This window comes from Pleuronectes platessa, chromosome 21 (assembly GCF_947347685.1).
Source record: "Pleuronectes platessa chromosome 21, fPlePla1.1, whole genome shotgun sequence".
In the NCBI taxonomy this organism is placed as follows: Eukaryota; Metazoa; Chordata; class Actinopteri; order Pleuronectiformes; family Pleuronectidae; genus Pleuronectes; species Pleuronectes platessa.
The window spans coordinates 17,204,239-17,227,635 of NC_070646.1; the positions used below are offsets into that span (position 1 = coordinate 17,204,239).

Sequence of the window (23,397 nt, forward strand, 5' to 3'; positions counted from 1 at the left end):
TCAAGGATTTTGGTGTTTGAATATATGGATCTTAAGTTATAAGATATAATATTGGACCTATTTTATTGTGAAACTGCTTTATTTAGTTAGAAAATGTATCTTCTGATAAAAACCTCCTCAATGACACTGAAGGAATCCTACAGCCGGGAGAAGCTGGGTGTAATGAAAATAATGGTGGTGATCTCCAATGCTAACTTTTGAGGGTTTGTGTGACCCTTAGTAGCAGTAAATTACATATTAAAAAAACTATTAAATATTAGATATTGATATTGACCAGTTCAGAACTGATATGATGGCTGCTTTGTTCCAAAAGGTTTTGAATGGTTTAACCAATGAGCAAAAGACATCCATCAATGTCAACATTATCCTAAAAAGCTAAGAGTTGGGTTCTAAGATACAATGTTTGTCAGAGGTTGGAAGTTAAATTGTATGATCCCCAAATAATGAATTCTAAAGACCTCAGTGATTCCCAATGTCCACAAAGACCAGTAGTTCAAACATGATTTCACCTTTCTGTAAAATAGCATTTAGGGTCACACCACTGTGCCTAAGCATAGCCTGGTAACAACTGGGTTTTATCCATTCCGCTAAATTTGCAATTTTCCAGGTTGAAGCTTAAACTCAAAACAGGAGCCATCTTTAGATCTCTCATTGCTTTTCCATCTTAAAAGTTTTCTAAAGACCCATTATACTGACTAAAGATAGATGACCTGAAACCTGCAGTCATGACACACATTTTAAGGTTCCATTGTCTGACCTGAACTGGGGATAATGTTGTTCATTACAAAAAAAATGTAGTATTAACATAACATTTTTATTTCATTGTAAGGTGAGTATTCTTACAAGTCAAGGGAAAAAAATTCAATGATAAGGTACATTTGATTGCCAGATTGTCACTATTAGAAGGTAAACAGTTGATGTTGCATTTACGTTGATGTGTGAGAGTAAGTTCCCGATTGCTTGGTTCCTAAATATACCAAGTGTATTCTTATTAGCTCCTCAGTGACCTTAGTTCAACATAACTTTGACGAAGGAAAAAAAGCAGATTAATGCTTCTCCGTGATGGATCACCTATGTTTCCACTCTGTGGAGCCACAGTCTGCTGAAGTGAACACAACGCAGTGGCTGCCTGGAAGTAGGGAAATCAATCTAAACACTTCTGGTACACTTTACTATCCTGCCGACCGTTCTCTAACTGCTAAATCATTCAGCAGAATGGTCCTTTAACCCGGGCATCCTGCATTGCGCACATGGGAGACGTCTGCCTTCAAGGCTTTCTACAGGAAAGCTTTAATGCCAGAAAGCCTTTTTGCCAGACAGCTTGTATGAAGTCAGGTGAGGTAGTAAAAAGAGGAGTTAAGTCTACTTACAGAGCATGTTGGGGGTGAGATGAAGGGTCAAACACATGACTAAGAGCCAGGAAACTGGGGTTCCTTTACTTCTTTGATCCATGTAAATTCATTATTTGTAGTTTCTCCCTCATTTTTATGTTAAGTTTTCAGTCAGAGTTTAGTTTTCTGAGCGCTGCTTCTGACAGAACCTTTCTCAAACAAAGACTTGAGGGCAATCTTCTCCCATGTGCTTGTTCCGCCATTTCACATTATGCATGATATGTTTTGTGGAAGGTTGTCGGATTAAAGTGAATGAGATATTGACATAAACACATCGGTATCAACATTTTCTGTATCAGTGTAAGTAAGATTGACTTATAAAAAGCATTTCTGATCAAACACCGCTCTATTTTTCAATCAGAGAATAATGGCATGGTAGAGTGTTCTCTGGGTGTCTAAAAGGCGAGTCAACCCTGGTGTTGGAATAATATTTTGAATATTTTAGCACTTATTAAAAGACCAAGGTGTTTCATTTTCAGATTAGACCACATAGCAGCTCTAGGGGAGCAGCGCTGAGCTGGCCACACACACACACACACACACACACACACACACACACACACACAAGCTGCATAATTTAACTTTCAAGTACTGGAATGTTTTGTAGAGAAGGAGCAACCCATTGAAAACACAGTACATCAATTTCTATCTCTCACACAGAGACCTGCATACAACAGAGGTGCATCTGTAAACACACACACACGCACGCACACACCCTAACTACACAAACACACACACACACTCAAACACACACGTATCGAGCATGAGTGACAAGCAAGCAGAGAAAAACTCTCAATTAATGGAGAAATTCAGTGGTGATTTAAAGACAACAGCTCTAGAGGGTAATGCACCCACACAGACGCACACATACACACACCCACACCCCCACACACACACAACCCCCCTCCCTGCATCCTCCCACAGGCTGCCATTGCAGAGGGATGCTTTGCCTTAAAAAGTTTGAATATTTCTCTCTTTGTTCACGTTTCAAGGACATGCACAGCCACCACTCATCTGCAGATGGGGGCGAGAGGTTGTCAGAGAGAGGGGGAGAGAGTGAGAGAATTTTCTGCATTTTTGATTATGAAACATCCTATTGGGCCTTGAAGTCACAGCTCTGGCTGGATCAAAGACCGGGGTGAGCTGTCTGGGGAGGTGGCGGAGAATTGAGGAGGATGTTTTCTAGTTGCCATTTCACTTAGAAACAGTTGTTTGAGCAAGGAGAACATGGCAAAGGGGAATGGGATGTTACAAAACCAAACAAGAACCTGCCCTGGCCTTGTTTTCCCCACAGTTCGGAAGCCCTACCATTGATACCACTATCAGTCTGTTGGAGCTGTGGTGTCAGTTATTCTGCTGAAAAAACAAAACACTACTCAAAATCCTCATGTAAAGTCTTGACAACAGTTTCAACCACATGTTGTCAACCAAGTATGTGCCCTTGATTTGGTGCCAGATGTTGGAACTAGAAGTTCCACAACCAACCAACTAACCAACCAACCAGCCAGTCAGCAACAACTGTGGATTATATCTCATGTTGTATAAGGTGCAAAATGTGATACAGTGCTATGTAGAGTGTAATGTATTACATAAATAAAATATTAACTGCTGGAAAACCTGCAAGGTTAATCATGACAAAAATTGTCCCCATAAATACGGACAGAATATGGAGTTAAAACTAACCAGTCTGAAGTGAGTGGTATCATTAAAGGCCCCATATTTTACACCATTCTGGGATTTAATTTCAGGTATTGGTTCCCCTAAGATGATCAGTGGTTTAAAGTAAAAAAAAACTGCTGCAGTTTGTATTTCCATGACCTCTCGTCTGCCTCTCTCTGGAGCTGCAGACAAAACAGGCTGATTTTGCATTCTGAGGTGGAATTCTCAGAATTCTCTTCATTGCGTCCCTCCATGCTGCAGTGTTTCTTCAGTGATGTTTGTTGTGGTTAGTCTGTGGTAGCTAACAAGCTGCTAGCTTAGCAACAAGTCTGCTTAGTGTCGCGTTCAGTGTGGAGGGGTGGGGAGCGGGGGTGGTGGGCTCGGAGGCTGGACTGGTACCTGCTGGGTGGGGCTGGGTGACCAGTGCTATCTCATGTGAGTCATACAGGGGAGGAAATATGAAACAAGACGTTTCAATAACATATTTCTTAGAATGGACTGAGTGAAGTATGACTGTTTTCATACTTTGAGGGTCCCTACTGACCCACTTCTCGTAATTATGGATAGTAAAAGTCCAGAAAATGTATTTTACACAATATCGGCCCTTTACATCATTTATATACATGTTTGGAATTATTTCACTGCTTCTGTTCATTTTTAAGTAAATATTTAGTTTGTTCTTCCTCTTAAAGTCTCCAATGTACCGATAAAATACATTTATGAAACTACTGCGGCGCATATTCCTAGACTCTTTTGATTAAAATCTTTTATACATTACGCATCAAAAGGGAAATCTGAAATGAAGTGTAAATCCAGTATGAGAAAAGAAGTTAAAAGACTCGGGCTGTTCTCCCCCAAAAGTCTGGAAAAGTGGAAGAGAGACAGCTTGAGTGTCAGCCCGCTTATCTCCATTCCTTCCTCCTGCATCCTGCCTGGTCACCTATATCCAGTTCTAATGCATGTATTTGTCAAACAGACTGAACAATGAAGAAGTGTTGTGAGCAGCAGTATAAGCTGGTAAATCTAATAACTCTCACTGACATTTAATACTTCAGGTTTCCCCCTGTTTTCACACCCATATGCACATACACGCAAACACATTAATGGTAGCATAATTCTTTCCCTACAACATACTCATAGTTAATCATTTTTTTTTCGAGTATGTGAGCTTTATTTGTATTGCTCACATTGAATTTACTTTCCATAGATATCTTACATTTGTTCTAATTCTCTTATCTGTTTTACTTGAGCCAGAGTTTCTATGCTTCCACTGCCGGGGTTTTCTAGCAAAAGGATGGATACAGGAAGTGCCAATAAGGCTGTACAAAGTGCCTGCCACTTCACTGGGGGGTTGGGGGTTATTTAGTTGACTATATAGTTAGACACTTTGAGGTTAACACTGTCGCCTCACAGCCAGATTCTGGGTACAAACCGAGGTTCAGGTCTGTATGGAGTTGGAATGTTCTACTTGTGTCTGTGGGTTGTCTCCGGGTACTCTTACTTCCTTCCACCGTCCGAAGACACGTAGCTTAATTGATGAATCTAAATTGCCCATAGGTGTAAATGGTGGTTTGTCACTGAATTGTTGTGCTATAGCTGTGTTTCAAATCAGCAGCCGCACCCTGCGGAGGACCCAGTCTACGCTACCGAACAGAAATGAGACGCTCTAGTCTTCTTATTGCGTCACCAGCTTGCCCTGCCGTTAAAGCCGTCGCCTAGCAACAAAGCTACAGAGGAAAACATTCTTTGCAGGATAAAAAATGTTTAAAATCGTTGTACGTGAAATATTGCACTCACTCAACGTGGCATCACGTGGCATCACATTTCACATATCGGCAGCAAATCTCCTCTGAGCTTCTCCACTTGGCTCTGAACGGCTCCTCAAACACAGTGTTTACCCACAAAGGGCAAATCAGGGCCTGACGGCAGGGGTGAAGTAAAGCATGTATCCCCAGTAGGAGCCGTGATATATGTGTGTGATTGAGTGTGCGTGTGCGCATATGGGTTTCAACTCTTTCCACCCTGGAGGATGCAGTAAACACTGTTTTTATAATGATTTGAATATCAGCTCTCAGACGCTGAGGGGAAAATAAATGATTGTCATTAATTATAATAAATTTGCTTGTCAAGACTGCAATTATTTTGTTGCCAACACAAACTGGTTATTCATAAGATGGCAGCAGTGGAATTCAGTGGCGTGAGTGACTTATGATTTCAAAGCCAGGGAAGCTAATTGTTTCACTTCTCAAACTTTTAAAATAGCACAGCGCAACAGTGTGTGTGTATGTGTGTGTGTGTATATTCATGCACATAAGATGTGTGCGGGAACAAGAGTTAAATGCTTAACTGCCATCTCAGAGACACCTCATTGTCGGCTGAAAAGCAAATTGCAAATTGCTGCCATCATGTGGAAACTCATTTGGAGTGTCACAGGATTCTTTGCAGACTGGAGCAAATGCTGACTCATTAAGATGTGAAGTAGCTTTTCAAAATCAAACGGTACTTGAAATGTAAATTTAAGGTATTCACCCGTCAAGGACCAATTGAAGCTATTGCCTTTAGAAAAAACTATTTCAATTTAACAAATATTCAAACATTCAGTTCATTTGACTAAATCTTGCTTGCAGATGGACAAAAGCCTCACTCCGACAGGATATATTTCTGTGGGGAGCGATGATTTCAATTAATGATTTCCCTGCCACCCCAGTAATGAGCACACTGATTTATAAATGTATTTATTTGTTGGTGTACCCACTGGTCCTGCTATAATTTAAGTTCACGTCTAGAGAAATAATTTGCATTTTAAAAGTTTATCACTGAGTTTTGTGCAAGGGCCTGCAGCTCCTGTTACTGACTAAAGTTACCTCAGTGCATTGTTGTCAGTTCCCTGTGGTAACTGACAAACCGACACATGAGAACACAACAGTGGAGGATTCTATAAAAAACATTTGTTTATGACATTTAATGCTAGCATTTTTTAAATCCTTTTCAATTACATGGTTACAAAGTTGTCATGCTTTTAAATATTTCAAATAGTTATTAGTCACAATCATCCCGTCTTAAGAAATATATTTTCCCTTGATTTTACTGGCACATGGTAGTAGGCAGTGGCGGCTGGCCAATAGGGGGCGCTAGGGCGCCGCCCCACCTGATTGAAAGTGATTTTTTTTTATTTTTTTCAAAATAATAATTTAAGTACTGCTTATTCTACAAATAAATATGTTTTGAATCATCAAGAACCAGTCATACATATAATATAAACCATTAGTTAGGGGATAATTTGTGTCCATGGTCATTTCTCCTCCCTCCTGGGGCGCTGGGAAAGTCGCCCCAGCACTGCAGCAGCTCAGCCAATGGTAGGCTGTTGCTGAGGCAAAAAAACACATAGCAACGGGTAAATTAGCCAATGAGCGTCATCAAATTTGATAAGCTTGGGGCGCTAAAAATATCGCCCCAAGCTTTAAGTATCCTAGTGTGGCCAGATGCGGGTGCCCTCCCTGCCACTGGGGGCGCTGTCAGCCCCTATTTAAGGCAGCAGCCCACTCTTACTCGCGTCTCCCTGGCGCTGTTGTTTCGTTCCGGGACCTTGGTCGGCACACTTGACTGAGACACCTTGTCACATTGCCAGACTGGCTTACAGCGTGGAGTCGCTCCACCGGGGAAGACGAGTGCGGTAGCGCGCACCAGCGGGGTGAGTAACGTTGTCTGCCGCTCTTGCTTCTATCATGCCATAGCTGACCCTGATTCCACCTTACAGCTAATGCTAACTGTATATAGTTAACTTTAATCATCCACCTGTAAATATTACAATAATATACAATGATATTGTAATTTGTACTAAGAGTATTCACTAATATATGTAATCCAATTGGTACATTTTATGTTCCTATGAGACAGTTTTTCTTTGTATATAGTTATTTTTAATCATCAACCACTTGTAAATGTCTCTCAAGAACTTGAATTTTGTATTAAGAGTATTCACTAATATACATCTCATATCATTGTCATTATCTGTCAAACTGTTGTTTTTAAAGGGCAATTAAATAATTATTGTTTATCCCTAAAACAATGGTATCTTTTGGTTTGGGTTCTTTTATTGGGATAGTTACCGAAAGCTTCTGGCACCTACAGCCCCACCTAGAATAATTTTCACCAGCCGCCACTGGTAGTAGGTAATGTGTTACTTATATTAGAGGCAGTACTGCACCAAAAAGCTGTTTGTCAATCCTCAATTAACGACAACAGAAGAAAGCGTGACTCCCAGGGCTCTTTAAAATGTGTGTGATGATGCTGTGAGATTAGATGCTACAGTGAAAACGGCAGAAAAAAACCCACCTTATCAAAATCTACAGCCGTCAAAAGGTTCAATAGGAAAAAAGACCATGAGTTGACATGTCCCTCCCCCAGCAACCACAGACTTGAAAAATCAGATCACTTGGTGAAATCATATAATATTTATCTTGGAAAACCAAAAATACCATATTACCGGATTTATATAGTTCATTAAAAACTTGGGAGCTTATCTATGGGGGGATAATAAACGAATTCCAACTCAGCCGGGTAAAGTTAGCCTATAATAAGTGTACCACAGTCATGCACAGTCCTTTGAAAGCTTGCTCTGCATGATAGGGGCAGACGTGATTCACTGGAATACATAAAAGAAACTCCACAGCTAATGTCCATTGCAAACTGTGTCTTGGCAATAGATGTACATTGTGGGGTACAGAGTTTTGACAGTAACTAGATCATAACTTAAAACCTAATAAGTGTCATCTCTTGAAACTGCTTGAAATAAGTGTCAACTTGATAACAATAACAAGAGCAAGAATCCACAATCTCAGCCAATGGGCTGATGCAATGTCAATTTAGTGTCCAAGCATAATAGCCAGTCAGAAAGAATCATTGTGTGAATAATTACTGGTTCATGCCTTAAAGCTGGATTAATTGTATATGAACGATGGATCAAATTAATTTATGAAATGTAAAGTTGCTTGTCATGATGAACCTTTGCAGGACAATTATATGGCACTGGTTCTGTTTCACCACTTTCATCAACCACAGTTGCAGTAAAATAGCATGAGGTATCTTCCTCATTGAACCGAACAACAGAGAGACGAAGTAATCAACTGGCTATTGGACATCGTGGAGCATTTAGCAGCTATAGAGCCTGACCTTTTTTTTCAGGTGTTAGTGGAGACCAAAACAGAGAACATAAAAGGACACAGAATATTATAATGGTGAGGCAAATTAATGCTTATATTATTGCAAAGCATGGAGTGGACGAACTGAGCCTGCAAATAGTATTTACCACTCGAATTTGGAGTATGCTCAGGAGGGAAATAGGATTGGACAAAAGATTTTAATGTGGCCTAGACAACTATGATTTACACTCCAAGACACATGAACCACTAGACAGAACGAAGAAGAAGGAGAAACAAAAATCAATGGTGTAATAGGAGATACAGTACCGAATGGGGAAGTAGAAGTAGGATATTCAAACACAATACAATTGTATTGGATTCAGCTCCAGCACTGTTTACCCCTGAGACTCCTAACGTGTTTTGTGGACTCAAACATCATTGGAGTGAGTAGATAATGAGTGCATTTTCATTTCTGGGTGAACTATCCCTTTAAATTCACCTACTTCAGCTATGGTGCAGCCACTTCTCATTGCATTCACCACCATTTGGTCTCAAGGTATCACCACTGAAGTCTACGTCAAACTAAGAGTATTAGTGCTTTTTCTTCAACTTAGCACCCCTCCCCTTTAATACATTTTGACACCAAGATTTTCATTTTCACTGCAAATGAACCTCATGCCCAACTATTGAGTATCGGTCTCCTTGGCTACCAACAGTCAGTATCACTATTGGCCTTGAAAAAACATATTCAACCCCTAATTTATAGCATTCAAATGGGGATCCTGTTAGTTTTCAATGGTACTCAACATGAATGATACAATTTATATTACTGCTATGCTGAAATGCTGTAAATATAAGAACTCTTTTTACTACCCCAGAGTTTATATCTATAACCGTGGAGATGTCCATTTGCAGTCAACAGCACTAAATAAGGTACTTCCATTTTCACCTTGTCAAGTTTGAAAAATGTGGTCTGAGAGAAACTCATAATGGCAAAGCTGCTGCTGTGAGGTAAATAAAGTGATTACCAGCATGTCTGGCCTCTTTACTGACCTGTACAGGCCTCAACTTTCTGCGTACTGTCGTTATCTCGGCCAGTTGTATTAGAATTTCCGCAAAATTCCATTTCATTTAAGGCCCACACACGGTCGAGCACACATGCAAACACTCTCACCTCTCCAGAGAAGGCTTGTCCATTCAGCAGGTGTTCAGAGCCCTGACCATCCTCGCTGCCAAAGTGTAGCCGGATCTCCTCCAGGCGATGGCTGTACGTCATCGGACCCCCAGAGATGTTGACCAGATGCTCCTTGTCCAGGCGCAGAGAGACATGGCGGCCCGTGTTGTACATCGTCCCTCCCACCTGAGAAAGTACACATGAAGGAGGCTTAACATAGCTGTACTAGTCGTCTCATGATATCAGAAAACTGTCTCAGAAATGTATGTTACATGGAAGGATCGGTTTTGCTAACATTAGCCACCAAAGGCCTAACCAGAGTCAGTGAGGCTGTAGCAAAAAAAACTGTGGCAAAGTGTGGTGAATTGAGCAACGTCACATTTTATTAATAATACGTTCCAATTTTAAAGCGAACTAGTACGGCACTCAGTATAGCACGTACCTCTGCTTAGGCCTAACTGTCCCATTCACTTACATCAAGCCCCACTAAATTACACACTTATAGATATCATTCCAATAAACAGGCCGGTAGGATCCATGAAGAATTCCCTGGACATTGGGGAAAATATCAAAACAGGTTTTGTCTTGAATTGTTAAGGAGAGTGGAAGAAAAATTATTGGATAGTTTTTGAGTGATCTTGCTGACTAACTAAGCAACCAGCTCACTAAACTCACTTGATGCCTAGATCGTGCTCAGTTATAACACTGCACCTTCCAGCACGGGGAGTTTTATTTTCTTGTACCACACGGAAAGTTCTTGGGGTGTGGCTTGAAGATAACCACAAACATTACACATTATGCTCTGATTTCCTCAGTCTGATTAATATATTATGTTACTTAAATGTGATAAAGGACGGCTTTTACAGTCCTTCCAAAAAGTATGTGCTGTTGCTGTTAGTAGTTGGCCTATAGAAATATCTACTTGAGCAGAAACAGCCGTGAGAACTCGTTGCTCAAATACAACGAGTGTACATTAATATCTGTATTCCATATTTGAGGGGAAGTTTATTTCCGTTACAATAATGAAAGTTATAAAATAACTACAATGTTTCTACTATGCTGTGAAGTCTACTTACGCCTATAGTTGTGAAACAATCACGACTGAAGGCTGTCTTGACTGAGCAGGCAGGCATTTGTTTAGTAAAAGCCTTACAAAAAAGTGAGGAGAATCAGGTTCTCTTGAGGTCTTTTATGATTTACAGAAATGAGGAGAGGCCGTTGTCCTGCATTTTTGACAGATTAGGAGTTCAAGTTTTTGTTGAAGCCTAGATCATCGACAGAGCTTACACGCTTCCAGTCCTGAGGGCTTTATTTAATTAGGAAACGATCCGAGAAGGAGGGAGAGGCAATGTTGTAAAGTGAAACCACATTTCGACAGACAAAAGAAGAGTGCGGAGCCGCAGGTGAAAACAAAGCACAGGGAAAGATGGAGAACAAGAAAGAGCTGTGTTCAAAGGTTGAAATCACCAGAATGCGCTAAGGACGGGCTGCACGGTTGTAGGGGTAAACATGGTATTACAAAAGCCTTGAATAACGAGGCTGTTTATTTATTTATAATCGGGAGTTGTTTCAAAGTGAGCCATTGATATTCAAGCGGCGAGTTATGGTGGACTTCCAACGCTCTTATCGGCCTCTTTCTCTCTTCTTTCCGCTCCCCTTGCTTTTCCCTCCTCTCCCGCTCCCCCCCTCACTCTTTTTACCACTCGCTTTCAAAACCATCACGCCCCCTCCTCTAAATTCCCAGAGAAAGAAGTCGGCCCACACATTGTAAATATTTTATAGAAGTTTTGAAAAAATCAATGATTTGAAAGGAGACGTAGAGAGGAAGGGGAGGCAATGCAAAGAGGAGATAAGAACAGGGAGCGGGAAGAGAGAGGTGTTTTGGAGTCAGTGGATGGAAAGGTAGAGAGTAGCGAGCAATGGGAAGTTTGGGTTTTTATATTCCACGTATAGTCAACACTATGTGGATTCCTGAACTTTCCAAACATTGGGCATTAAAATACTCTGATATTAATTATGAGACTGTGAGTAATGCTGTCGTTTGTAGTAATAAATACACATATGACTAGCTTTCCACATTCTCTGGTTTTACTACACGAGTGGTTGAGATTAAAAGGGCACTTGAAGGCTAATTTAAGCTCAACTTTAATTATACAGAAACGGATGGAGCCTTCTATTCATACTCTGCGTTCATTTTATTTGCACGTCTTCTAAAGCTTACAGATACAGACAAGACTGAGCAGTACCAACTGAAATCATTAGGGGCTGTCTATTCAATAGTTTAAGTGAGACAATCATACGACACGAGAAATCTCAACTATGGTGGGACTTTTTGAGGAGATGGAATTATGAGGGCAGTCACATTGACATTGCTTGGAAGCAAAAAGGAGCCTTATGGTAACCAGATTGTTCTTACGCCTAGTGAAACCAACTCAACTTCTGTTGGGCTGCAACGTTAAAATACTGGAACACTGTTTTCCTACTCTTCATTTCATATTAAGATCCCTTGTGTTGTTTGTTTTTGTCTGATAAGCCTTCATTTTGAGAAATGAATTATAGTGAATGTCCTGAGGCCCCAGATACACACCAATCAGCCACAACATTGACGCCTGTTTTAATGTTGTAGCTGATTGATGTGTTCCCCCTTTGAGAGCGTGTGTGTGTTTGTGGTCCAGGTATTACTCATGTTGTGGATACCTAAATCTGTTTACGCAGTCACATTATGGGGATGTTTTTCCTCATGGGAACAAAAAGCCTGTCTCCACAACATAAATCCTTTTAAGGTTAGACTTAGCTTAGGGTTAGGGTTACACAAGTAGTTACTGTGTTTAAGGTATGTCTCCAGGAAATGAATGTAAGTCGTTGTAATTTCCTCTAAAGTCAAGGAGACATGACTCTGTGTGTGTGTGTGTGTGTTTGTGAACGAAAAAAACCATCAGGAATAATATCATCAAATGTACAGATAAGGTCAGAAAATGACATGATACGGTAACGCAATGACTTTTCAACCAACAACATTCAAGACATGATCTGTGGATTATTTAGATTAACCATCATTTGTCATCATCATTGATTTTGTGACCGCACCATGAAATAACAATAAAATGAAAAACATAAATCTAAATTTGCTTTATTTATATATTATCTTATATATAACAGACGTAGAGGCTAAACCCATCTAAGAAAGTCCTTAAAAAAGTAGACAAAAGTCAGAAGGCAAAAGAGAAAAGGCTGGGATATAAGCCTCTCAGCTTGGTCAGCTTCATATCTTCACACTATAGTTTCATGTGACTGTTTCATAGCAAACAGTGCACACTCTGTGCACAGGATGGCAGCTTTTTTTCTCAGACAATATCTGTTGTTCAGGCTGATTGCTCATGTCAGGGTAAATGGCTAGAGGCTGGCTGGGAGGCGCGGGTAGTGAAGTGTGGTTGGAATGACAGAACAGAAGAGTGTAATCGTGTTTGTCCAACAGTGAAACCGAGACACGGCCTCTAACACAGCATGTACAGTAAAAAGCAGCTCATTTTCTAATTGGTAATTCTTTCATCTCGGGGGATCGATAATCCCCGGCTAGTGAAGCGAAGTACTCACAACAGCAAAATAGAGCCGAACATCACGGTGCAGCTTGTGTGGGGAAAAACAAAGACCAAGAAGCTCCACATGATGAAATCTTAGATATGCAAATGATAAAACTTGAAAAGTTGTGATTTTGGGAAGAAAAACACAAAGTAGAGCAGGAGAAAACTTCAAAAGTTTCTGAGAAGAGAATGAAAGCATGCAATCACTCACATTCTAAGTGGAAATCTAATGAGAAGGGGATTGAAAGAGATCAGTTTTAGCCTCATTTAGCCAGCTGGTGGGAGGTACAGTTGAATAAAACTTGCTTACTTCATTTGTCATGTTTCTGCGGCAACAATTACCAGACAAAGTCAATGCAGTGGAAAGGTTGCAAACAAAGCAAAGGCACTAGTTTCCAATCTGCTTTCTCATTATTCTCCTGGAGTCCCGACACTTGGGCGAGTGGTGAAGTAATTATTACGAGCGGGACGTGGGGTTCATATTTTCACTCTGCGCTGAATCTATTTCAGAAAATCACTGGCTTTTGTGCTATATATTCATAAACATAAATCCAGCCTGTCAGATAAGCACAGGACGATGAGCTGCTTGTATATTGGGCTGCGAGACAATCAACAAAAACACGTCTAGCTGTGCTCATCTCATGTCTCAACATTATAACATCACACTGATTATACTGTCTCAGCTTTTCTAACAAATTGCCTCTAAATTACACCAGGAAACACTTAGCTGCACTTCAGTTTTTCAGGCAGCGTTGCAGTAAAACAGTACATGAATTCTGGACTCATGATAATGGGCTGCACCTAAATGTTCCCATGCCCTGATTGCAAGCTGGCTTTGGGTCTTTCTAGCTATTCAACAGAGCCGCAGTGGCGTCCAAAAACTAATACAAATATATCAGTGAGCCGCACCAGGCGACATGTTCCCTCATCAGTAAGAACACACATTGGAGATAATTTTGACTCAGTCCCACATACATGTCCTGTTGCCAGAAACACTCACCAGAGCAGCAAACGTGGATTAATCTGCTGCTGAAAATAGTCCACAACAAACACACCACTTCCTCCCATTTGAGTCATGTTTGCTAAAAAGTAGTGGTCAGGAAATTACTGAGCCTCTATAAGTGAACTGGGTTCTTCTTCTTTTTATAATGCACATATTTTAGTGTATAACTTTACGAGGATATTTATCTGAAGATAGCATGACATGTCCAAGGCAAACAAACATTTATTAATCAGCTTAAAAATAACAGGAATAAAGAAGGCACATTTTAACCCCCGTCTATACATTGGAAAATGAAGCAGAAGATAGATAGATTACTTTATTCATCCCCGAAGGGAAATTAAGTCGTCATAGCAGCAGGTATATTTGAATACAATAAAATACAATACAATAGAATAAAATAAATAAATATTGAGGTAGGAAAAATAAAAAAACAGGAACACAAGATAAATAGGTAGATAAGGTGCAGCGGCAAGATGATGGTAATAGTACTGATGATATGATGGTAATGTTATTGTTAGAAAGTATATACAAATAGTACAGTATATATAGTATATAATATAACATAATATATATATATTTATATATGATAGTAATTCTACCAGTATAATAGCAGTATATAGTAATAATGGCAGCAACCGTATATATAATAATAGTAAATATAATAATAATAACATGTACACATGTATAAATATTATATACAAAGGATATACAAAGAGTATGATATAATATGATATGATATATAGTAGAGGTATAAATATAAGTATTCGACTATACAACAGATAATATAATATAATATAATATACTATGAGTGTACTTTTTTGTTTATATTTAAGAAGCCTCTTAAAGCGTATTCAGCATACTTTGTATTATCATATTATATATTATACATACGTTTTATCATATTGTAAGTATTATGTTGCAATTCTTTGACGGCATATATATTGTCTAAAAAATTACCAGACCAACATTATTTATTATGTTGACTTGTGCACTTACACTATCCACAATGTTTCCAACAATGTTCAAACCAATCATGCCAATATATTCCCGTATGCTGCGTGAGATGAGCAAATCTTTAGCATATTTCCTCATCTGTGAACATGATTTGTGCCTGAGCTACATCAGGTACATTTACAATGGCGACTCCCATGATCCCCCGATGCTTTATGAAATAATTAAACTTAATTAAAGTCTTTTGTTTTGCTTAAAAAACCTTAGCGAAGTTCCAGATTTATGCTAACATTGTACTCCCAGTTAATATCCCTGATTGTCTGTTTTGACTGAGGATCGGGGTCTACAGTTCGAGACCTGGTACACACTGTCAAGCTTTTGCACATGTACTGACAGCTACTTCAACCCATCACACTGAGTGTATCAAAAACACACCAACACAACAGAGGAAGCTGGCAACACGGCTTGCTTTAGATAGCTGATCAAGCAAACAGCATCGGCGCTGAGCCTGACAGCTGACACGTTTACACACACATACACACAAACACACACTGTTCTAATAAATAGATGCAAAGTGGTGAGAAGAGATCAAAGCCTCAGCAATATAAAGAAACACAATGCTAGCCTGGGCTTGCAGTATAATGTGCGTTGAGGCTTCCTTTGTTTATTAGTGTAAATGACACCCATCCTAAGGTGCACCCTTTGTCACTTTTCCTCATGTCATATGTCAACGCTTTGCATCTCCTATAGCCCCCCTAGTACACCTCATTTTGTTCAAGCAGCTTAAATGTGCTTTTAATTTGTTCTGAGAAGCTTCCAGGAGTGATGGGGCTGAAAAGGACCATTGCACTGCATACCGATCCTCCCCTAACGGATAGTGATGATCTCAATGCACTACCACATTAGAGGTAATAGCCTGGCGAACGTAAACAAGTCATAAAGGAGATTGTCGACTGTCTGGGGCAAACTTGGTGGTCGTGGGCAGGTACGGTAATAGAGAGCATCAGTGGCATGCTTGTAATGAGAAAAACACGAGGAACATCATCATTATCTGAGCACACAGATCAATAGAGTAATTTACCCCTTGTTACAAGAAGTCTCCACTAACTACTGTGTGCACTCAGCTATTAGGCTTCAGTGCTCTATTTACATCGGACAACTATAAAAGCCTACATTAACTAATGAATAGAGGTTTTAGCTCTTACAATCTTAGACCTGGACAAAAAAAAGTAATAACGTTTAAAATGTCGGAGTATTGTACTTGCCACTGCACAGGAATAAAGAGGCGGTTGAAACGGTCATAAAGTAGATGAATGCACTAAATAAGACAGCTACTGTGAATAGCAAACATGCTTTAGCAGCCGTTGGACGGGTTTTAATATCTTCTCTTAAGGCCTGCAGCTGTAAGCACTGAATCATGGCAAAAGCATCATGTATTTGATTAAAATACAAGATTACTGGTGCTCTTTCAATCAAGATATGGAGAGTACATTGGATGGACAGAGGTGGAGGGGATGTATGCAGGGAATATGGGAAGGCAGGAGGAAAAGAGGGGAATAAAGACTGCTTGTGATGCATTAAATACGAGCAGGGCTGCATGAGCTGTCTCACGGTGAAGTTATAGATCGACATACAGTTGTCCCTAGGGTTGTTGCATTAGTGCTACATGAGTTCAAAACACCGATCCGAGGTATTAGGAAATAGATTTAAAGATGCCTTTCTTTCCATATAAAACAATATAATTAGCAATTTTAAAAACCCTGGATTATGTTTATTGCCAACGACATCTGTGCATTGCAAATATGTGTGGTTAAAGCCAGAATGTTCTTGAAACAAACTAGTCTCATCACTCCATGTCTAAAGGTAGAAATACTTCTAGCTTTCCTCTAGTGGTTCAGTTGAGGCATAACAAACTGATCTGATTAAAGCGGAGCAAATTTCCATTAAATGTAAAATAAAGACACACTAGTGAATTCGTTCTGTCTTCTCTCAAGGCATTAATGGTGTTCTAAACATAAAAATGACAGATATAAAGTGCAGGTGTAAAAAGTAAAATAGAGAGTTGGAAAGAGTATTTTACATTTTCTACACATCTGGCCCCTTGTTGCATGAAGTGGGAACAGTTGTCAATTTCTGGAAAACATAAACTTTCACTTAAACCGGCAAAGTATCAATCAAACCTGTTACTAGCACAACGAAATGGAACCCAGTCATTTTAATGTTATGAGTTTCCTATCACAAGACAAAATGTATGCTAAAATAAAGGTCTTCTGTTGAACACAGCCCCTCCAATATTAATGCTGGAAATGAAGAAGGGGGCCTTAGCTGCTTTATTTACTGCTGGTACTATTCTACTAGGGCTGTGCCTGTTCTAAACGTGCCTGTTTAGAATGGGCTGTTTACTCAGCCTGAGGTGCATGCTGGTTGCAGCTTTCTCTCTGAAACTGCAGAAGTGACCTGCAGTGATCGAGCCTCAGCAACTAAAGACCGACTGCGGGACTCAGTTCACAGAGCCCTGCAGCTGCAACACCGCTGCTACACAAAGAGCTGTTCACCTGTTTATTCAAAGTTCTGAGAAGCACAACTCAGAATGCTGAACCCCAAACTAGAGAATAATTTGTCATTACCATTGTCACTGTGAACTCACTGTGATTGACAAAGAGTAGGAAAGGAGGAAAAGAGATACTGTTGAGTAAGACATTTGGACAAGTCCCTGAAGGGCTCGATGGCTCAATAAATTCAACAAAAAAGTAAGACATTTAAAAACTATCCCTTGGAATTATATTCATGTTGTTATATTCATATCACTACAGAGGCAGCCAGGGTTTTTACAGCAGCCCAAACTAGACAAAATGAAACCCTTGACTAACTCTAACCCAACTGAAGTCTACCACAGGTTCTCTCTCATGTTTGTAAGGGATGGGTGAAGTGAGGGACCTCAGCAGCAACATGCAACTCCGCCACTAGATGTAACTAAATTCTACACACTGAACCGTTAATGTGCATATAATCCCAGAATTGCCCCTCATAGAAAAACTGCTGCATACATGCACTGTATGCATGGCTGGATGGGTGGAAACTGTACTGGAGTGTTTAAAGTGGTCCTCCAGACCGGAAAAGCACTTCATGAGAAGAGAAAGAGAAAAACCAGACAAGTCTAGTCTATGATCAGTCCAGCCTGTTAAACTTTATCTCAGCGATGTAAGCAACAATCCGATAGACCCGTGTAAAACATTGCGAATCCAATCAGGCTCCACTTCCTCGGGGACTAACTTAGAAGAATGCACTTTCATTTTTAACTCGATGGAAAGATCAAATGCATGGTGACGCACATTGTTTTCAAAAGCAGCTGTGTTCTTTTTTACACTTGCAGTATTCAAGGTATAAATTACAAAAGTTCTGCATTGCATGAGCGTGCTCAATTATTAATGCTACACATTCACACCATCACCACATAGCGTGTATAGAATCTAAGATCAAACAACATAAAATATATTTGGAGATCATAGCTCCCTTAAGCCAGAAAACTCTCAGTTCCGTGGGTCTGTATACCAACCCTGTGTAGAGAAGGTGAGGATTATTTTTCTGACAGTAACAGTGTATTCACATTGGTATTATCACATCTGACTGTCAGCTTCCCCCAGAGAGTGATGGACAATAATAAAACTAAACCCACAAACACTTTGAAACCGACTGCAGCAGAAAGCACAAGGATGCACGGAATCCATTTAACACATTTCTCCTTTCAGTAATTCTCTTAATAGTTGGCAGTTGAGAAACGGATGCTCGTGAATACTGCTGCTGAGGCTTTGGGCTCTTTTAATGTGACAGTCTATCAGCCTCCTTGAAAACAGGGGACCATCCTTTCCCCTTTAATCACATTAGAAGAAAGTGATCAGGGGAACATGTGTGGTTTAAAAAGTGCTAGTATTAAATGTTTTATTCTGAGCACCTCTCTGTGCCCACAAACAGATTCTCTTTTATTCTGTGTACACTTTTGTCTGTGTCCGTGATTATCCAGAGATGTCTGTTTTGTTAAAAAGGGAACTTCAAAAGAGCCTCAGAAGCATCTCCCAGATCTGGCCTTCAGGATGATGGCATTTTAGGATAACTCCTCTTGTCAAGTAAAACAAGATGAATAAAATGTACTGGGACTGGAGTTAAAGGAGGCAGTTTACTCAGCATGCCAGTTTAAGTACCTGCCTGAAACACTCTGTCTTAACCATGGTCAAGGGATTATCAATTAAAGTCACTTCTTTGAGACTGAGAATCAGCTTTAGTATGTCTTTGTCTGCAGCTCTTTTCTTTCCTCTCCGTCTTTAATTTGGTCCGAGCATGTTTCAATTGTTACTCAGTTCTACAACCCGTTTATTTTAGGGCAGTTATTTTTAGCCCTGGGGCGGTTTCTCCCTTTGTTGGGTTTGCCTGGACTCATGAGAACATGGCAATCACAGTCGGGTGCAGACCAAATCAATTGGATCGAGCTCTTGTTGGCGAGGAGGTTTCTTGGTACATTTGCAAATCTTGCTGGGAGCTTAATTTTGCATCAACAATTTGATTGAAATGTGTAACCCAGATTCTGGAACCGACACAATTTTGTGGAAGTTTGTATGATGACTTAAAATACAAATGATGTGCTCCGTGTAAAAATCTTGCGAAACCCTTATCCTCCCGTAGAAGACACAAGTAAAACTTTCAGTAGGCCTGAGGCTGTGAAGATCAAGGGCTGGATGAGTAGGCATGCTTTCTTTCAACTCTGGTAGCTCAGGTTCACTTCCTAATTGATACCAAGAAGTTTTCATGTGTGAAGTGTTCATTTGCACCAAATGTTATTTATCAACCATGGCCAGACGTACTAAGCATTCAGACAGTAATCCTCTGCTAGTAAAAGTCAACAATGATCTTGAAGGAATGGTTGGATATGAATATGCTTATTTGCTTTCATTTTAAAAGTAAGATAGTATTAGATAGTATGAAGACGTTGTGCCTGTGAAAACTGATTCAAATGTATTGTCACATGCACCAATGACAGCGTCATCGGAGCAGTGACCTGGCAGGCAACATCTACACAGTAGACGACTTTACAAAATAGAAAAATAACATACTAACATACTATATATAATAACATACTATATAACATATAGCATTATATAACATAGTCAAATGAAGCAGCAGTTTACAGGGTGATGTAAACATGTTACATCTACAATTCATGACCCATTTAGTTCTGGGATTCATTGTGGCCACCAGCAGTATCATCAGCAGTTTCAAAATTCCGCTGTTCCGGGTGAAATATTTAATAATAATAATCATATACTTTGGTACAAATATTCATGTTCAATAAAAGCCAAGTCTCTCATGTTTTATGACATTTTTTTAAATGTCTTGAAAAAGTATTTTCCAGGAGCAACAGCTACACATTATTCAGTGTTTAACATATGTTGGCATGCCAAGATTTGGACATTGTAATCATTCATTTGGTATATTAATATTGTCATTCTGCACATGATACAGGGCTTACATTACCATATATCTAGGCACAGCCTCACTAAGCCATTAATATGGCTGAAGACTCTTTTTTTTTATTATTTAAAGTCTATGTGCACAAAAGTCAATACAGCTATTTGATTAGAACCAAAATAATACTTTACTCCTACTTTATATATGAATTGAGCGCTCTTTCATCCCAGTTAGAACTGCCTCCTCTTGGCTGAATTCCTCTTTAGACCTCCTTCTTCCTGACTTAATTGCTTATGATGAGCGGCCACTGATTCTACCTTCTGTTCAGCAACACCTGAGCTTGCTTCCAGCTCTCCTCCCGAGCACATCACTCTTTTTTGTTATTCCTGACACAGTGCCACCTTTCAGAACAGAGCCAATCGGCAAGATTAGCTGTCTGCCACCACCGCTGGAAATCAAATAAAAACTGATAAGGTAGAAAAGGGGGAACACGTAAAAGGCATGGCATAATGTCATAGCTTTTCTGTCTGAGCAGATGATTGCAATCAAAATAGTGGACAAGGGCTCTGTTTTGGAATTCAGCAAGGTTGCAAGAGAGTTCATCTTGTTCCCGAATTTAAAAGTTCTCTCAGCTCCGCCAAAGTCATAAAGTGTACAAGTATCGAGAGGGTGAATAAAAGTAATAGACTTTTTCTTCACTCCCACTTTTCTCACATTGTAGTGCTTACCTCAGGGCAAAGACAGGCAAAGGCAGCCAGCTTGTGAAACTTGCTTTGATGGAAGACAGATATGACGATAAATATTTGATACTATTGACGGGCTGTTGTGCTCGGAATGAGAGGTATGGAACTAGTACATCCTAACATGATAAAAGGTAGTCTCTTGCCAGCAAATTGACTCTGCATCTGTGTAAACCGTAGTCAATGGAAAAAAGGGATTCTAGGTCTAAAAGCTAATATTGATTCAATACTTGAATCTGGACATTTTGGAAACCTGATGAGCTGGCTAATAAACGGAAGCTTTTAAAGGCGATCAGCCATGGAGACGTTTTGAGATTGAAACTTCAGTATGGTTTAGAACTGGAGCTGAAAATGTCTGGTCTTAAAGAAGAATTTAATTGTGATTGAGGTTGAGTCTGCTGATATGTGTGTTCCCTGATGGTGGAACGAGCTACACAATGCTGTCAAAGCTGTGATGTCCCTCTATCGTCAAAAAACTCTTGCAAACTATTTTCTTCTGAGAGCTCCTTCTCTCCCAACACCTCTAACAGCCTAACATGACTAACTAGCACCTACTTTGCACTTAACCTAACACTTTAATCTAATTGTTAAGATTTAGCACTCAGTACTCAGTTAGAGGTCTCCTGTTGTACCAAGGCTTTAGTGTTTTCCTTAATGTGTAAGTCACTTTGCATAAAAGCATCTGCCAAGTGAGTAAATGTACGACTCATATTCAGATTCTTTTTAGATATAATTTAAATCTGACTACATTTACTACTCGTATTAATATCTCCAGTGTCTCCAGTGAGATCTGATTGCTCTTTCCATCTAACATAACATCCTTCTCTCATTTGCGCTGGTCCAAAGAACAACTAAAAATATATAAAAGAAAAATAATAGAAACTGCTGAGCTTGGGTATTGGGTGTTCTTACATTTGGATATGTCTCATCTTAACCCCATCCTCAAGGATCTTAAATGATGTCAGGACTGAGAAGAGGACTGCTTCATGGTCAAATGGGCTGTATTTATTTGCACTTTTCCACTCTTGCTGATCACTTGACTGTACAGTTTTGTCATTCACTAATACATTTAGACAGTGCATCTATTTCCAGCACTTTCTCCATCACACAACAATAGCAGCACAGCCTTAAACGGAAATTTGCGGTTCAATGTCTTGCCCAAAGATGATTGGGCAAGGACAAGGATCATCACCTCCTGAACCATAGCTGCTTCCAGTGTTTACTGGCTAATGCCTGGTATAGCTGCTGCTACATTGCAAGTTTGGAGCAGTCATGCACCCAAATTACTGTTGTAAACAGAACTCTGTCTGGGTTTTGGCCAATTGGATCCATCTTCCAAAGCGTTATGGGTGAATTTACTACAGCTCTAAATATGTGGTCAAGCTCGAATTGATTACAATCAATTAGCCCAACATGGACTTTAATGCAAGGTTTAAATGTCAAAGCCCAATCCTCAACAGTTTCTAAAACCTTCTGCTTGTCATGTCTTACTCTGAATCCCTTCCCACAGAAGATTGGATGCTGCTTATCCTCTGAGCAAATTTTGCTGAGAGTAAAGTCACATTGAAACGGAGAGGAAGAACATGAGGTCTCTCTAGCTTTCTATTCCTAGCATCAGCTTCATCAGGGCCTTCTGAGTGACAGTGTGCAGGTGTAAAGTGGCATCCGTCGGGGCCCTGCTAGCGAGATGACGGCCTGGTAGGAAGCGATGCTCTGGAACCTTTCCCAAAATGCCATCTGTTTTCTCATGAGCCACGTCTTTGAGGGTAGACGGAGGGAGAGTGGCAACACGGCTCATACGTGTGATAAGGGCAGAAGCACACAGATGCTTATATGCATACAAACAGAAATGCATAAAAACTCTGGGGCTCCTATATGAACTTATATATGAGAAACTTATATGATCGTGATGTAAAATCCCCTTAACTCTTTACAGCTAAAATCACAGATGGAACGTGACCATTGCCAAAACTAAACACAGTAGCAGTAAGAATTGGATATTGTTCATGGGTCAAATGATTATGTGTAATTTTTAACATGACCTCTAGTGGTCATGTAAGACAGCATTAGTCTTTTCAGCAAATGCTTCAAAATCGCATGTTTTCGTTGCCTTGAAGAAGCTTTGTAATCATGAGGCTAGATTTGGCTGCAATGCTGTTTACCCCCGAAACTCCATAGACATGGCATGATAGTCTTATTTATCGTCAGAAATTTGCTAATGTTGCTTTATAACTTCACCAGGGACTCAAGTAGATCCGCTCCGGGGAACCTGATCAAATTCTCTAACTTACCATATT

General features: G+C 39.9%; 1 protein-coding gene across 1 annotated transcript in view; it reads right to left on the reverse strand.

Moving 5' to 3' along the window:
- Positions 1-23,397, reverse strand: part of ca10a (carbonic anhydrase Xa) — a 239,153-nt gene that overhangs the window by 25,482 nt on the left and 190,274 nt on the right. The window contains exon 4 of the mRNA XM_053414542.1: positions 9,366-9,551. Coding sequence (XP_053270517.1) covers positions 9,366-9,551 — 186 coding nt within the window. The remainder of the gene's footprint in view (positions 1-9,365; positions 9,552-23,397) is intronic.